The sequence below is a fragment of the Paroedura picta genome, chromosome 10, assembly GCF_049243985.1.
Source record: "Paroedura picta isolate Pp20150507F chromosome 10, Ppicta_v3.0, whole genome shotgun sequence".
Taxonomy (NCBI): Eukaryota; Metazoa; Chordata; class Lepidosauria; order Squamata; family Gekkonidae; genus Paroedura; species Paroedura picta.
Window position 1 is genome coordinate 62,326,219 of NC_135378.1, and position 17,727 is coordinate 62,343,945.

At 39.4% G+C, this 17,727-nt stretch overlaps 1 protein-coding gene across 22 annotated transcripts in view; it reads right to left on the minus strand.

Annotated features, from left to right (window-relative positions):
• The window catches only part of BLTP1 (bridge-like lipid transfer protein family member 1), a 156,844-nt gene that overhangs the window by 121,001 nt on the left and 18,116 nt on the right, over nucleotides 1–17,727 (minus strand). For all 22 annotated transcript variants that reach the window (XM_077300402.1, XM_077300401.1, XM_077300400.1 and 19 more), the window contains exons 3-13: nucleotides 15,921–16,044; nucleotides 14,871–14,987; nucleotides 14,568–14,646; nucleotides 13,791–13,855; nucleotides 9,416–9,602; nucleotides 8,053–8,134; nucleotides 5,071–5,264; nucleotides 3,704–3,783; nucleotides 2,759–2,909; nucleotides 1,459–1,615; nucleotides 62–140 (exon numbers count right to left, since the gene is read on the minus strand). In XM_077300402.1, coding sequence (XP_077156517.1) covers nucleotides 62–140; nucleotides 1,459–1,615; nucleotides 2,759–2,909; nucleotides 3,704–3,783; nucleotides 5,071–5,264; nucleotides 8,053–8,134; nucleotides 9,416–9,602; nucleotides 13,791–13,855; nucleotides 14,568–14,646; nucleotides 14,871–14,987; nucleotides 15,921–16,014 — 1,285 coding nt within the window. In that variant the 5' untranslated portion in view covers nucleotides 16,015–16,044. The remainder of the gene's footprint in view (nucleotides 1–61; nucleotides 141–1,458; nucleotides 1,616–2,758; nucleotides 2,910–3,703; nucleotides 3,784–5,070; nucleotides 5,265–8,052; nucleotides 8,135–9,415; nucleotides 9,603–13,790; nucleotides 13,856–14,567; nucleotides 14,647–14,870; nucleotides 14,988–15,920; nucleotides 16,045–17,727) is intronic.

Here is a 17,727-nt window from a genome sequence, read left to right on the forward strand (position 1 = left end):
TGAAACTTGAACCTCAAATTAATTTTCCCTGATGAGTACAAAATATTTTGCTTGAAGCTACCTTTTTCATCCACAGTCATAGGAATATTAATTTCCAAATAAGAGCCTGCTCCAACATTTACGTGTACAGCATTCGTTTCCTGCCAATAAAAACGTGGATCAATTCAATTATTTGCACCAAGACTCTCCCCTACCACACTTCAAGCTATCATAATCATGGATGGTTAAACTGCTAGGACTAATGAAACAGAGCTAGTAGACCATACATGATTAAAAGCCTGGGCAAAAAATTGAGGTACTTAACATGCACAATAAAGTTGAAGAGCAATGCTGAGTTCTGTAGTTAAAGCTCTGTGATTATTAATTTCAGGCCATGAGCAGAGGAATGGATAACAATTCTACCAAATTAACTAGTGAAACTGAATCCTTCTGAGTTTAGTGGCTATGCAGGCTCATCAGTCTTCTCGTAGTGTTAAATTCTTCTATTTCATGAAAAAACTGTAACAAATCAGCATAAAGATTGTACCTAAAGAGATCAGCTTGACCTATCATTAGTAAATGTAAAATTATGGTTGCAAATTAGTTTTGAGTTACAAAAGATAGATGGTTGAATTCAAATCTTATTTAAACAAAGCATACATACATACATAAGTGATTTGAAGTAACCTGATGTCCACCAGTGATTACCTCTGCTTTCAAAAATCCACTCCTGAGAGTAGATCCCAAAGCACATCAAGTCACAAAAAGATGGGGAGAAATTGACCAAAAACATCACCCCTCCACACGCACACCCACTCTTGCATTAACTTCTCACAAAAGGGTGGGAAGATTTCAGCCAGCATCAGTTTTTTCTTGCCTGTTCAATATTGTTCATAAGTGTTCCCTATACCTGGCTTTTCAAGAGATGAATGTCTAACAAAAAAAAAATGATTCTGCAAACTTGTCGTTCACAAAAGGCTGAATAAAATCCACTGTGACAAGTGTATTGAAATTGCATATTTATTTATAGTTCAAGGCTTGCACACAAGGAATTTCAGGGGGTGAAGAAAATAATTTGGGAATCCTCACATCATTCCCCAGCTCCCTTTTTCTCCTTTGACTGACGCTTAGTTGCTCTCAAGATTCCACCCCTTCTGCAGCTTTTTCATCAGATTATTTTTTATGGTTTATGGAGGAGGATAACATACAAAGGAGTATATTTCAGTGTACATTATAGGCAGATATAAATAAAATAAATTGTATTTTCTAGTTTTACTTATTAGGTGTACACAAAGTCTTGAAAAATTAAGACAATGTGATAGATTTGCCTAGCCACAAAAGAACATTTATAGGACTGGTAGAAAATATAATGTACAAATGTAACTTTGCACTCAGCCAACACTATCTTCAAGACGTCATTTATTATGTTGTTTAATCTTAGTTTAGCATTTGTTGAAAAAATATTTTAAAATTAATTACCCTATTTTTTGTGAAGAGCAAATCAATAGTGGCATCTGCAATTATATTCATACGCAGCTCAAAAGCAAGGATCTGCCGTGGCTTCCCAGGCTGTGGAATTTCTGAGACTTTCATGACTTGGTAATCTTGTGGGAAGAAAAATTTCCACAAACAGTCCCTAAAAAATTAAGAAAATAAAGTAATTACTTAAGGAAAACTACTTGATTTATCATCTTTAAGATATTTTATGGGTTATAATAATATCCAGAGACAGTAAATAGGAGGCAGCTATTGAATGTCACATTCCTCAAATGTCTGACAAGTAAAGATATATCTCAGCTTTATCTTAATATGCTCAAGATCTATTAATCATATCAAGACTGAGAGCAGTGGAGGATGTATACTGCCACTGTTATCAATTGCTTTGTTTTGAAGGTCGCTTTGAAGCTTTGCACAAAAAGGGAGAATGAAACAATATTCCAATGTTGGTCTTGAGCTCTTGCCCAAACTGAATCACCTTTGAAGCCGTTTTTGCTACCATGTGCAGGAAAACAAACACGGGAATTCACAACATGTGATTAACATTCTTTGGTGCATTCTACACAACTGGCTTGTATAGTTTTTCAGCTGTTGATACAGTTGCCAGAACAGTGCATTGGGGCTTCCATGTGGCAAGTTTCACAGATGTTTTCTTGCCCCAGAACCTGGGCAGCAGCCAATACCCCAACCCCACTACCAGGCTTTTTCAGTTACATTGTTTAAAATATTCAATAACTGGATATTGTTATACTGATATATAATGTTGTAACAGCCTATAAAAGGTTCTGTCAACTCCCAGCTTTAAAAAATAAACCTCCAGTCCCTTTTGTTGCAGATAAATGTCTTTCACCTTGTATCTTCACAACAAAAGGGGTAGAGACTTTTATTTAAATGAAACCTGAGGTTCATAGAACCAGATATACAGATCATCAGAATTCCTAATGTTACAATATTCAGTTGCCCATTTAAAACATTACAAAAAAACACCCCAGTAGCCTCTGTGAGAACTGGGGAGAGAAAATGGCTGCTACTTGTGTGTGATTAGAAGCCATCCAGGGTTTGCTGTGATATTTTCCAAAATTTTGAAGCAAAGAACAAAGAAAAGATCAGAGGAATTGTGGAAAAGATCAGAGAAAAGCTGGGAAAGCCAGGGAGGTACTTGAATGCACTGTGGGAAAGTAAGAAATATTGCTTATCAGTATCATCAAATCCTGGGTAAATATTCTCAAGTGTAGACTTTGTCTACTACAACAGAGACTGTCAAAAAGACTGACTGCAGTACCTTTGTCTGTCAGCCCATGGACCATAGTTGAAATCAGTTCCTTTACCACAAACTATGTCCAAACCCCAGCAGGGGGGGAGGTCTTGCAATTTACTGTCCTCACTACTTGTTTCTTCCTCATTATTTTCCTCTGTTTCTCCTGGAACAAGACCTGTATTTTAAGAAAACAAAAAAATTCTTAAGTAATGAATATTCAGAGAACTTAGCAAAAGTCTATAGCTAATTGACATAAAACTATGAATAAAAAATGTGTATTTCAAGTCTTCAAGAGCCCCATGGGCAAAAAAAACACAAACCCAGAAATGTGAAGACAAAGGCATTTATAGAAGAAATATTTAGTTACCTTGAATAACTGAAGTTCAGCCAAATTATGCCTTGAATAACTGAAGTTCAACCAAACGTATGCTAAAGTACTTAAGCAACTAAAAACTTGGGGGGAAAGTATGATCCCTCTCACAGGGAGATATCAGATCAGATAAATATGGGACCTTCCTGTGGATTCATTACCTGTTTCTCATGAGGGAACTAGGTCAGAGAAGAAAAGGGATCAAGCAAACCCTATAACAACTTCTGATCTCACATCTTGCATCCTTGTGTCTTTGGGCTAGCATTTTCTTTTACATTTTGGTGTCATTTCAAGCTATTTTCACTCATCTTTGTTAATTTTTATATTACTGACTTCAACAACCTCAGCAGTGTGTAACTCTGTCTAAAGTTGCACTGTGATTGGGATATTGACAACTTGATACAACTCAGAGCTTGACGAAGGGAGCTCTGATTTTGTTGGGTCTCTAAGGTGCTACTGGACTCCAGTCTAAATATACAGCATCTTCTAATGTCAGACAGCTGCTTATCTTGATTCTGGTTACCTAAGTTAGTTGAATGGAACTGAGCTTCCATCACGGATATTAAGATTGCAACTTTAATCATAAATTCAACAATTACCTGGTTCATCCATGTAATAGTATATATCGACATCATTGGACTGCATCACAACAAAGCCTTCTCCCATTAATCTTGGTGGTCTGAGAAAAATATGTACTGTATTATACTGTGAAAAATAGGTACTCTGTTATACTGTGTAAAAACGACCATAAAGTTGCCACTGAGTCATTTTCTATTCAGTCATTTCTATAGAAAATGCTTCTTAGAATGTTAGCACCCATCAGTCAAAAATCTGGATAATATATGGCTTATTAATTTGCCCACTCACTGCTGGATGTGTGGAGTATCAATGGCTTGTAACTCTTAAGCTGGAGAAAACCTACACTATATTAATGGAATTTCATAACAGTTCATGCAAGGAGTAAAAGTGTTTTAGTTAAATGGGTTGCAATTGTAGGATTGCCTGTAGGCACTTAACCACCTATGGTAGCGGAATTTAACACACATGACAAGCTACAGAACTGCATATTTAATGGTACTTCAAGTAAAGGGGGAAGTGGCAAGTTTCAGCAAAAAAGGCAGGTCATAAGAAAGTTAAAAAATGCTGCCATAAAAATATATTTGTAACTTGTACTGAATAATGTGGCACTACTTTATCTCTTAAAGAGCCTCCTGTGGCGCAGAGTGGTAAGGCAGCTGTCTGTAAGCTTTGCCCATGAGGCTGGGAGTTCAATCCCAGCAGCCGGCTCAAGGTTGACTCAGCCTTCCATCCTTCCGAGGTCGGTAAAATGAGTACCCAGCTTGCTGGGGGGTAAACGGTAATGACTGGGGAAGGCACTGGCAAACCACCCCGTATTGAGTCTGCCATGAAAACGCTGGAGGGCGTCACCCCAAGGGTCAGACATGACTCGGTGCTTGCACAGGGGATACCTTTACCTTTACTTACTTTATCTCTTATTGAATAAAATGGGCAATGTGAAATGTCACAACTTTTAAGAATTATTTTCACCAAACATTTAAAGACAAAACCACAAGAACAGATTTTCAAAAAATTTAAGTTAATTTAAAACTGCAAAAGGGGGGGGGGGGAATTCTCACCTTCACCTACATGATGCAATTTAACCCAAATCAAGTACAAAATCCATAGTTCTAATTTTCTCCTACTTTGCTGACTTGATTTGCCTTTCCAAAAAAAGTTGTATTAATCCTTGCCCTACATTTCATTTGTTAATGGTTTCCCCACTAAAATAGAATCTAAGCTCATAGGGATAGATCAACTTCAGTAATCAGACCAAGAGAGAAACAGACATAAATAGAAGTCCAACCTCCCCCAACCCATATTAGATGGTGTACAGAATCAACACCAAAAATAACAATACAATCAGAATATTTTTCACAAACTAATGCTCTAAGTATCAAATGCTTACTCATCGTTTTGAAGGCCAACATATCTTGGACTTGGAACAAGCATGACCCTAACATTTTCCAGTTTTCCTTTTACAATGTGCATAAACTGATCAAGATGACTTGAAGGTGGTTTTGTCGTATATGTTAAGAAAGCATCATCAAAGTTAATGCAGATTGTCTGAGGCAGATAATGATTCCCAAAGGCCAAACGACCCTAATTTAAGAGAAACACAGTTTATTATGTCATCTTTTAAAGGCATTTACATAAAGAAATAAAACACCTGCTCCAACTTTAAATATTATAAGTTGTCCCTAAAGGGTTTACTAGAGTTATTTATTTAATCACGTCATTTATAACACACCTTTCCCCCTGATGGTTGTCTAACATGGCTTACATAATTCTCTTTCACGCCATCCCTCCTAATAACAATCCTGTGCAGTAGGCTATCCTCAGAGGGTATGATTGACTAAAGGTCACTCAGCAAGTTTCCACAGAAGAGTAGATCCAGTTTGGTGTAGTGGTTAACAGTGGCAGACTATAATCCAGAGAACTGGGTTTGATTCCCCATTCCTCCTCCACATGCAGCCTGCTGGGTGACCTGGGCTAGACACAACTCTCTCAGAGATATTCTTGAATAGCAGTTCTTTTAGAGCTCTCTCACCCCCATCTGTTTCACAGGGTGTCTGTTGTGGAGTCAGGAAGAGAAAGGGGCTTGTAAACCACTTTGAGACTCCTTCTGGTAGAGAAAAGTGGGATATAAAAAAATCAATATTTCTTATTCCAAATATCTCCCCTTGGACTTTAAAAATAAAACGTTAGTGAACCTGGGCCCATTCTGCACATGTTGCATAACGCACTTTAAAAGTAGATCTTCCCGTTTCATACAGGAAAATTCAGCTCCAAAAAGACATTGAAAGTGCATTATCCAACCTGAGTGGAATGAGCCCTGACTGCAGCTACACTTAGAAGGCAGAGAGGAGGAAGAATGGGACCTTCTCCAAAGTATGTTCTGGAAAAAGTGGGTATAGAAAACCAGTTCTTCTCTCTATCTTCTACAGATTAGAATCTGGTTCTTCCAAATCCTATTCTGACCTTCTAATGACTACACGAGTCTATAAACAGAATAACAAGGCAGTTACACATGTTTATGATATAAAAATCTGTATTCATTATTTAAGCAACATTATCATATGACTAAGAGCCTCTTGTGGCGCAGAGTGGTAAGGCAGCCGTCTGAAAGCTTTGCCCATGAGGCTGGGAGTTCAATCCCAGCAGCTGGCTCAAGGTTGACTCAGCCTTCCATCCTTCCGAGGTCGGTAAAATGAGTACCCAGCTTGCTGGGGGGTAAACGGTAATGACTGGGGAAGGCACTGGCAAACCACCCCGTATTGAGTCTGCCATGAAAACGCTGGAGGGCGTCACCCCAAGGGTCAGACATGACTCGGTGCTTGCACAGGGGAAACCTTTATACCTTTTATACCTTTATATCATATGACTTGTGATGAAAAGTTTTTCACAACATATAAAACAAGAGGAAACTGTCACCACAACTGAAGTGAATTCAATTAACTGTCTTTTCTATTTATGATGTCTGATGATAGATGCTGTTTATGAGATATTTTCTGTTTATGCTATTTGATATTATATGGGACAAACCCACAACAGTGATTATACTGCCACTGAAAACAGGGCAATTTTGTACAGAACACACTTATCTTAATTTCCCAAGAGGAACTGTATCTTTTGCAGGCCATTTCTTATAAGTGACCTATCTAACAGTTCTCTGAGGAACTTCTCTCGGGGTTGGACAAAGATTAAGCAATATAAAAATAAAAACAGCTTCTTTATCATGTGGAGTATGGATATGGAAGCAATCTCTCAGGGGAATCTTTGAATAATGGAATTCTATAAATGACACAGCTCTATACTAAAATATAAAACAATGAATGCTTTATACAGACAGAAAACATGATGATGTGAAAACAGTTTTCAAAGTGATGCTTCCTTTTAATATGCAAATAATACAGTCCGACCAGCTAATTTTTTAATTTCTTTTTGTAACATGAGCATTAGACTGATCCAGCAATATTTACACATAAGGTAACTGAATCCCTTCTCATACTTTTCAAGTTCTGTAAAATGTTCAAGAGAGGATTTTTATAAAACAGGGTTAAACATTTATGATCTGTGGAAATGCTACCGTTTTAGGCAGTTCTTAAAGCACTGTTTATTGTACTATTCCCTATTTTTATTGCATTGTTTTCTAATTTTTGAAATTCACTTCTATTACACTGCTTACTGTATGTATTAAATGGTCTTTTAAAAAAAAACTGTTGTCTTCGTTGAGTCTCAGAGAGAAAGGGGAATGAAAAATGAGGTAAATAAATACATTTCTGAAATAGGAAACATATCTGGGATTGCTCCATTTGTCCAAACCTGAACCAATAATTTCTAATAGCACAATGCTCATCCACATTTTCATATTCCTCAAGCACATTCGACTACCACCTAGGGGCAAGGCCAAATGTCACCATAGGAATTTACTTGGGGAATATTTCCAAAGAATTTATACCCTTTGTCTTCCACTGGCCATTATTCCAAATTTTCATTCAGATAGAACCATTAAAAAAACACTACCCACATTAAAATCCAGTCAGTGGAAAACCTTGTGGGTTTCCCTGATCTCAAAAGTCACAACAAAACAGTGGGGAAATTCATAGTTTGGTATCATATTTTGAGCATCCCCAAGCATTACTTGTATGAGAAATTGACATAGAACTGATACTTTCAATGCTTTTTCCCAGCCTACATTAGTTTCTATAAAGGTTAGGCATTTTGGAATGCTTTTCTGAAATCTTTTAAGAATCAAAGTTTTTAATTTGAAGATAACGCTTATCTCAGTAGCAAGCTTCTAAGCCTGTTCAATACACAGCTTGCGTTGCTTTCACGCTGGATAGAGGAAAGAAACAGGTAAAATGCAAACAGGACTGTATTTACTTACAGTGCTAACATTGACTTTGATGACAGGAATAAGAGATCTCCATGATGAAGAGGGATCATAAGATTCACTTTTCACTTTAACACTGAGGGGGAGGAAGCATATTTACATAATGAAAAGCAAGAAATAACTCTTTGATGCCCTAATCACATATAGAAGCCACTACTATCTTCTTTCTTACATTTATCCCATACTCTAAATCTCCTTTAGAAACATCTGGCAGGTGCAAAAAATCTGATGCACAACTGGAGCTTTCTTCCCACTAGAGCCTAGCACATGTTCTCTAGTATAAAATATAGCAGCCCATGCACACTTTGGATATATTGGCCTGCATCCAACTTGCAGAATAGGACTTCCTTTCTTCCTACTCCCATTGCATCTCTTTGAAGTCCCCTGAAGTTTTGTTCCTCAAGGTCAGCAGATCTTCATAAACCAAACAGGTACAGTAGGGGTCTGAACTGAGAGGCAAGAAACTTACAGAGATCACCCCTACTTTCCAAATACAGAACTAAATGGTAAGAAAAAAGCCAATGGCAAATTATTATAATTAAATGCCTTCCCATGGAATATACCTAAAATTGCTGTTTGTTTAAATCCTTCCTTTCAAATTTCATGCCAAGACAAGGCATTATCTCTGAGAATTTCACTTAAATAAAAATGAAGTATCTTGCACCAAGATGTCTGCCTAAGAAATTCACTGAAGAGAATTCTTAGGCCACCAGTCCCCTGGAAATGTCTGCTAAAGTTAATTACAATTACTCTAAAAGGAAATGTGAAATGGAACAGATGCAAATAATTCCAATAACCTTTAAAAACAGGAGTCCAGCTGTAATGTGCAAGCCTTTTACTAGCAAATAAATGGCATACACCTAGTCAGATTAGTCCTATTGTTACAATGTTGAATTCAGCAAGTTTAATTTCCACTTTTTACTTTTTAATAGTTGCATAATCATGAAAACTGTAGTTTTTTAAAATTAATCTTGGATTTTAACTCAAGAAGAATAGTTCAGCCAATAATTATACAATGCAGAAAATACTGCCACTATTTCTTTAAAAACGCAACCTCTTTAATCCTGAGAAGTAGATCTACACACAAGCACACATTTTAAGGCTATGGTGGAAAAGCAACCTTCTGCACAGCATTCAACAATCAGCAGAATTTCAATTCCAAATTTTGTCACTTACAAGACCCCAAAAGTTTCTAATCAGCCCAGCAGCCTAAGAAGAGATGTTTGTGTTCAAATGCACTCTCTAAACAATCTGAAGGTGCCATTTAAACATTTTTAGACTGAACAAACACTCAAAATAATATTACCAAATAAGACACAATATTCAGACAGCAACTCAAATAAACTAGTAGTGTTACCTTCCAATATCTGACTGTGTTCTTTCCCTCCCATTTTCTCCTGCTTTTTCTTCTTCTTTCTTCTGTGGAATTATGGTTGGTTCCAAACCAAAGAGTTCCTCAAGTCGTGAATAAACTTCAGAGCGATTGTAAACGTGGAATTCAAAATCATTCACCATGATATACAATCTTGTTTCTGCCTTTGGGTCTATGAAGTGCAACAAAATATGAACATTCTATTAAGCAGTTCTTAAAATAACTTCGAAAAAGTAATAAAAAGGAACTTCGGGATAAATGTGATAATTGTATAAATATACACACATTGTATCATAAAACAATTTCTAGTGAAATAACAGAGGCATACACATGCCTGAAATTTCAATTATGATCTTCTAAAACATCAATAGCCAATACACAGTAGTACCCACTAGTTCAAACTAGGAGTGTGCATTTGGCTAACGTGAGCTAAAAAATACCCTTAAGCCAAATACAGATCAGGTTTAAACCATGCCAAAGGAAAAACCAAGCCAGCCCCAGGGTTGGATGGCTTTCTAAAATCTTTCTTTTCTTCTTCTTGGGTTGGAACCCCCCCCCCCCCCCCGATATTTGGTATCTCTGAAAAATCTTGGCTCCAAATACCATACTGGTATTGGGATCCAGGATTTTTCAGAAATACTGGATTTTTTTCAGGGTTTAACACAGTGGTCCCCAATCTTTTTATCACCGGGGACCGGTCAATGCATGACAATTTTACTGAGGCCCGGGGGGGGGGTAGTCTTTTGCCGAGGGACGTCGCTGCCACCGCCTGAGCCCCTGCTCCACTTGCATTTCCGCCGGCACCACTGACTTCCCGCCGCCCGCTGGGGGATGCTGCGAGCAGCAGCTGCGCAGTGCCATGTCGAGGGGGAGCCCTAGCCATGGCAGCTGCCGGAGAGCACCAAAGGTGAGCTGGTGGCAGAGTGGCAGGGCAGCCCCCGAGGCAGCAGCCGGGGAAGAGGACGAAGAGGAACCGCGGCCCGGTACTGACTGATCCACAGAACGGTACTGGTCCCCGGACCGGGGGTTTGGGACCATTGGTTTAACAGACCTGAACCAGGAAAAAAAAACAAGCTCAAACTTCTACAAATTTCATCCTCAGATCATTCTGCCAGGAAAACTTTTCAAATGTGATATTTTAAATTATGCTCATTAAAAAAAAATTAAGCAAGCAGAATGTTTGTGTGGACTTTGGGCCTGGCTGCATATTACACTCACTTCTGGAAATACAGCTATAGATAAATCATGCTATGTCTGTTGCATAATCTATTGCTCTGGAACCAGGAAGGAAACTGGAATGGACTGTAGGCAAACACACAGGGAAGCGGGACCTCCAGACCACCACCGTCCCTTTCAATTATCTCCTTACTCTAATTGTCACCCTCAAGGATAAGAGATAAACCCTCAAGGATAGAGATAAACAAGAACTGGAAGGAAAAAGGCAGCTACTAGCTTGTGCTTCCACTGAGTGTCTACCTGTTTCCCACCAAGCATTCTCTGCATATTCTCAGAACAATTTCAGAGTTCTCAACAATCGGACACTGGTTTGCATATGGCTACTTTTTTTACAATGACTGCAACACAGTGTCAGGCTTCCATTTGTAAGGCTGCAGTTTAATAATTTCCTCATCTTCATCTGTCCAGTTTCTGTTTTCATGCCTAAATTGAAGCTTATATTATACACAATACTGTTATGACCAGATGATATTTCCCTATATAGCACATTAATTTTATTCACTGGTAGTTTGAAAAGGTAACTTCGAAATTACACATTATCACATATAATGATGCAGAACATTGGTGAGGCACTGAAACTTCAGTTACAAAGAGTCATGACCTAATTAAATTAGTTCCTACAATTACCTAGAGGATTTTTTTTACTTTACAGACAAACCCATTACGTGTACCCAGGAGACATGAACTGCTTTAAGATTCCATTTCTGTAAAGTGGGTCTTCAAACCACGAGTCTTTGTACTCTACATATTTTTCTACAATGATAAAAAGTGAAAGTTTATTTCTTCTCTTCCAAAAAGCCCCCTGCTTTATGCTTAAAGGGCAGCATTCATCTTGAATTTCTTTTTTCAATATTTACAGATATTTTTTGTTGATCCATATAAGGCGATCTAACCAGCTTTCCCACTGAATCTAGCCCCTGCTTTTATCCATGCAGTTCATCAGTATAACTGTTTTGGGTTATTAAAGAGGACTCTTCCTTACTTTTCTACCAGCCGAAACAGTGGTTGGATCCACTCCTATGTAATAGTAAACTGGCAGTTCACCAGATAATTATTAAAGCAAAAAACTATAGATGGGTAAGCATACCTTTATAACTACACAGGGAGCTCCTCAAGGTATACAGGAGCAAAAACAACAACAACAAACAAAAAAACAACCCCAGTCTAATTAGAACTAAATATGTCCCATAATGCAGTGGTCCCCAACCCCTGGTCCGGGGACCGGGACCGGTCCGTGGGTCAGTCGATACTGGGCTGCGGCTCTGCCTCGTCCTCCTCCCCAGCTGCTGCATTGGGGGCTGCCCTGCCACTCTGCCGTCAGTTCACCTTTGGTGCTTTCCAGCAACTGCCACGGCTGGAGCTCCCCCTCAGTATGGCATTGCACAGCTGCTGCTGGCAGCGCCCCCCAGCAGGCAGCGGGAAGTCAGGGACGCTGGCAGGAAAGCAAGTGGAGCAGGGGCTCAGGTGGCGGAAAAGTCCCTCGGCAAAAGACTACCCCCCCCCGGGCCTCAGTAAAATTGTCAAGCTTTGACCGGTCCCCGGTGATAAAAAGGTTAGGGACCACTGCCATAATGCACAAAAAGTTAAGAGCAGATGAAAATTAGCTAAATAGATTTCTCAGGTTCTTCCAGGACCCTCCGTCCCCACCAGGGTCTGTCATCCCTACAGTTAAAAAGATAGTAAGATTGGAGAGAACCACCCTGAAAATTTAAAAATCCCAGAAGGGGAAATAGGGAGGATGTGAACAGTTGCCCTTGACTTTGTACTCTAATCCATGAAGTAAAGTATTATGTCATTAAAAATATGTTTGATATTAAAGCTGTGGCAAGATAAATAAATGCCATGAATTTTTTGTGAAATTATTGTAAAACTAGAAATTAAGCCCGCTGTAAAAAAATACAGCGGGCACTAGCGGATGGGGAGGAAGAGTGTAGGAAAGGAAGGTGGAAGAGGGAAGGAGGAATGGGAAGGAGAAAGGAGGGGAAGGGGTGGTTGAAGGGATGGATAGAAGGGAGAGAAAAAAGGAAGTAAGAAAGGAAGTAAGGCAGAAAGACAGGAAGCAAGTGAGAGGGAGAGACAGAGAGACAGGAAGGAGATTGAGAAAGAGAGGAAGTCAAGAAGTCAGAAGGAAGGAAGGCATGCAGGCAGGCAGAGAGGTAGGTGGAATGGGATGGGACAGGGGTGTGTGTGAAGGGTCCAGTGGTCGCGGGGGCGAGGGGGGGAAATGGCCGTGTGTGTGTGTATGTGTGCGCTTGTGTGCGGGGAAATGCTGGCAGAGTGGTGGGGGTGGGCGGGGGTGAGGGGGTGGGCGGGGGAAGAGCGCGGTGGCTGGGAGTGTGTGCGCGGTCGCTGGCTTCAGCACACTGAAAGGAGCAGGCCCAGCGAGCCTACTCCTTTTGCTGAGCTGAAGCCATTCCCCACCCCCACCCCGTGGTCGCTGGCTTCAGTGCAACGAAAGGAGCAGGCCCGGCACTTCTCCGACATGCCGGGCCTGCTCCTTTCGCCACATGGAAGCCATCCCCTACCCCCCGGTCGACCCTCGGGTACGCACCAGCGGCAAAGGCTCTTCGCTTGCTGCAGTGAGTCCCCGGGTGGCCCAGGCGAGGCCGCACCAACCAGCCAATGGGGAGCTGTGTGAATGGATTGACACTTGGAGCTTCGCGGCTCCTGATTGGGCCCTCCAAGTTTTTATCCCGGACAGGGCCTGCCCATTCTCCTCCCACATTGTCCTTACCCTTTTATTACTACCGCTCCCGCGGAGCGGTTTACAGATGTAAGGAGACAACCACTTTTTAAAACAATTTCTCAATCTTTAACAACCTGGAAAAACAGGCACAAAACAGTACTTTCTAAAATATGGGGCAGGGATCCCCTAACATCTTCTAACATCTGCTCCACATGAACAGCTGGGATGAGGCCTGAGGCAGAAAAACAGAAAGAAAGAATGGCTAAGAAGTACATGGCTGGTGCACCAGTTCATAACAGGAGAGGTGGCCCTTTATGTAAGTCAGCCCAAGGTTGATATTAGGATGCATACATCCCCTGAAATTTGTGGAAAAGTTTAGACAGAAAATCCAACATTAAAACACAACTTTTTAGTGTATTAAACTTTGGAGAAACTTACCATGCTGTTTCTGCTTTGGATTGTACATCTTCCACCAACGAAATATAAGGAATCCATCTTGGATTCTAAAATACATGTTTACATAATTAGAGGAAGCAGCCAATACCAAATAATAATTTTAATAAGTTTTGTATCACTTTTCTAAGGAACTGAAAAGACCATCCTAAGCCTCTAAACTGATCTCTATTCTCTATTAATCCTAGGCATGAAATGGAATTGGAGTTAATAACAAATGGGCCCAGCATAGGGAAGACTGCTATTTTTTTATTTAAAAATAAAAAACAGGACCATGTGTTTTTATTGATATTTTCCAGCCGTTGTCAAAATAACATTGGAATACACTACTGTTTAAATGAGAATTTTTGTTAAAAGAAAAAAAAATACTTGTTCCTTTGCATTAAAACTTATATAGAAACCCTTGGGGGTACTTCCTAAGTAGCATATTATTCAACAACGTGGAGAGAGGAAGGAGGAAGTAGTGCAGAAAAAAAACTAATGGACACATTTCTTTCAAGGAAAATATTGGAACGGGCATTGGAAACATTATCTATATTTTAGTAAAAGGGCAAATAAAGTGAAAATTGCCAACAGGTTGTTTTGTGTTATAAGAATATTTTATCTGACCTTATAGTGTTCATATTCATTACATCAGTACACTAGTTCAAAATGAAAAACACCACCTGAGCTATATCATTGTCTGAAGGTAGTCTTGACTATTGTGAATAAGCAGTGCAACTTGCAGATCTGAAATAACTGGTAAACAGATAATTTAAGTACCTGATAGACATGTCTGGTGTAATGTAATAGATTTCTCGAACCATAACTTTTCCAGATAGAACAGAGAAAGAAAAGGAACCTGCATTTAAAGAAAGGTTTCTGATTAAGTAAACCACCACTGGAATTAAATACACACACACACTTTGTCCTGTTAATTTCAGTGGTACAAATGAACATTCAGTTTGTTCTCTTGTATTTTTGTTGAAATAATGCAATAAAAGGCCTTAAATCTGGGCCTGTATCATTGCCAAAACAGTTTAGGGTTTATTCTAAAGTATTGACATTAACACAAAGATGACTTACCAATATGAATGTAGCCATTTTTATATAATCTGTTAAGAACAAATGTTAAAACAAATCCAATGTTCCGGGAATTGTAATAGGTTAGATAAATAATCCAGCCACAGGACAAAATTGTAGCTGCAAAAGAAATTAACATGTACCTTAGACAAGTTTCAACTTGCAAATTAAAATGCTCATATTAATAAACAGTAATATCAGTAGTGCAGCTGTAATATCAAACCAACCAAAGAGCTAGCAATACCATAGCCCAATAAAGCTCTCTACTAACCTTGTAACAACCAGTCACTCATGCAGGAGACAGAACTGCTGAAGATGCAAGAACTGCTTCTTTTTTTTTTAATGCAGATCTGCCTATATGTTCTGCTGGATTTTAAGGGGGGGAAATTCACTATTTATCTATCCTTACTGAAGGCTAAAGTAGCAGAAGTCATGACCAACAGTTGCCATTTGTTTATGACATGATGACAAAAGTAGAAACTGGTTTTTCTTTTGGTAGGGAGATGAGTGGGGAAGAATATATGAAGCCAATAATTTATTTTAATTTTCTTGAATTTCTGTACTGCCCTCCCATGAGGCTTAGGATGGTTAACATAAAATGTCATTAGTATACATCATAATCATAGTAACAGTAATCATAACAGTGGTTCCAAAATTAAACATAATATTATAACAGAACCACATTGTAGCAACAACTTTTAATATGAATCCTTAGGGAGGTCAGTATGGTTCAGGTCATGGAGGGAGATGATTGGGGGGGGACCAGATGTTGTTGGGTCAGTCAGCCTCAACCAAATGCCTGGTGGAGGAGCTCCCTTTTACAGGCCCTACGGAATTGTGGAAGTACAGTTATTACTGCTGGGTTAAGCCCTATTTTTTAAATTAACTGGTTGAAAATATTTGGAGTTTGCTTTTTACACTGGAGAGAGTGGGCTATCTACACATTCAACAGAACTACTGATACATATTAATCAGCTCTTCTATTAGATGTACACATGCTTATATATTGAATATAAAACCAAAGTAATATTCAACACAATATATTTTACATACCAACTAGAAGCCAAACAACATTAGAGTCATGCTCTGTAAGGAAATTTTCCAACTGAGTGATACTGGGAACAATACTCTCATTTCTTGTATCCATTGCTGTAATATTTCAATAGGGTCTCAATAACTGAAAAGAAAAAAAATATTTTGCAAAGCAACACTAAAAAATATTAGTAAGTAACTTAAACACATTTTCTTTCATGAAATTATCTTAGTGTATCCATTTTTAATTTTCATTTCACAATGTAAGAACCCTTTTCGTGCAGCATATGGAAGACATGCAATCATCTCACACAGTGGTCATGGCAACATACAAGCAATAAATCCAGACAAATATCTCTGCTACAAATTGATAGTTTACAAAGTAACCTGGGTCACTCGTTAACTGATGGAATACACAATTTCTGAAAATCATAATATAGGAGTGCACTAATTTATACAACAGGAGTATAACCAGCAGACTATTTACCAAACACTTTTGTAAGTTTCTTATACAGCATTTATATAATCTGATCTACACACACACATCTTGATAACAGATCTATCTTCTATCACACTTCTCAGTGGCCAATAAATGTAATACACGATGGAATTAGACAGATAAAGACAGGGGGCCATGTCAGATTTTCATGCCCAATTTACAACACCTGATTCAACTGGGCAGAAACCAGGTTCAGCTTAACATGCCAGCAGCATTCCTGAAAGCACCTATATTTTCTCATATATAAGATAGTGGATGCCATTTACTGCCATGATGAAGCGGATCAGTGCCAAAGAACACATGGGTGCAGCAAGTGGAAAATCTGTTCACCATTTATGACATTGCATAGTCTTAAGAGACATCATGCAGAAATTTGGATATAGTGCAACTTTCGTACAGAATATAAAGACACTGACAGATATTGATCCATGCAATATATAGTCTCTTCCTCTAAGTAGCTTTTGCTAATAAAAACGGCAGGTTTGTTAATGAGATATGTATGTCTACATCAAAAGGCAAAGATGCGACTGCACAGACCATCCAGAATCTCAGGCATGAGATCCAGTATGCACAACAGTTCATGCCAACAAGCAGACCAGGGGCAAACACAATGTAGTATATTTGTTGTACAGGTCAAGATTACAGAGCAGGTCAATTGGTGCAGTGAGCAGGAGATGACAAGTTCAGCTAACTTTAAGATTTTGGGAGTGTGCTTGCAGAGGATGGCGTTTCAGATTATGTAACCTCACATTTTCAGCAATGCTCTAGGAACATCCCCAATCTCTATAACAAAAGTTCACAGAGAATGGGGAAATTCCTAGAGCATCGCAGAACATGTGATATCATTTTTAGGTCTTTACCATCATGGTGGTGGAAACTGTTGTCAAGTTACATCTGACTTACAAGGCAAGAGATGTTCAAAAGTGGTTTGCCATTGCTTTCCTTTGCATGGCAACCATGACTTCCTTGGTGCTCTCCCATTCAAATGCTGATCAGGGCTGACCCTGCTTAGCTTCCAAGATCTGACAATATCAAACTAACCATAGTCAGTGGAGAAATTCCTAGGGTCCTTATGCCCCCCGCAGGGCACTTCGCTCTGCGGGTAAGAATCTGCTGATGATCCCAGGACCCCGGGAGGCACGCCTGGCCTCGACAAGGGCCAGGGCCTTTTCGGTCCTGGCCCCTACCTGGTGGAATGAGCTCCCTGAAGAGCTGCGGGCCCTGTCGGAGCTCTCTGAGTTCCGCAGAGCCTGCAAAACGGAGCTCTTCCGCCAGGCGTTTGTCTAAGGCCGGGTGATGGCCCGGGGCTAAGATCGGACCCCTCTCCCC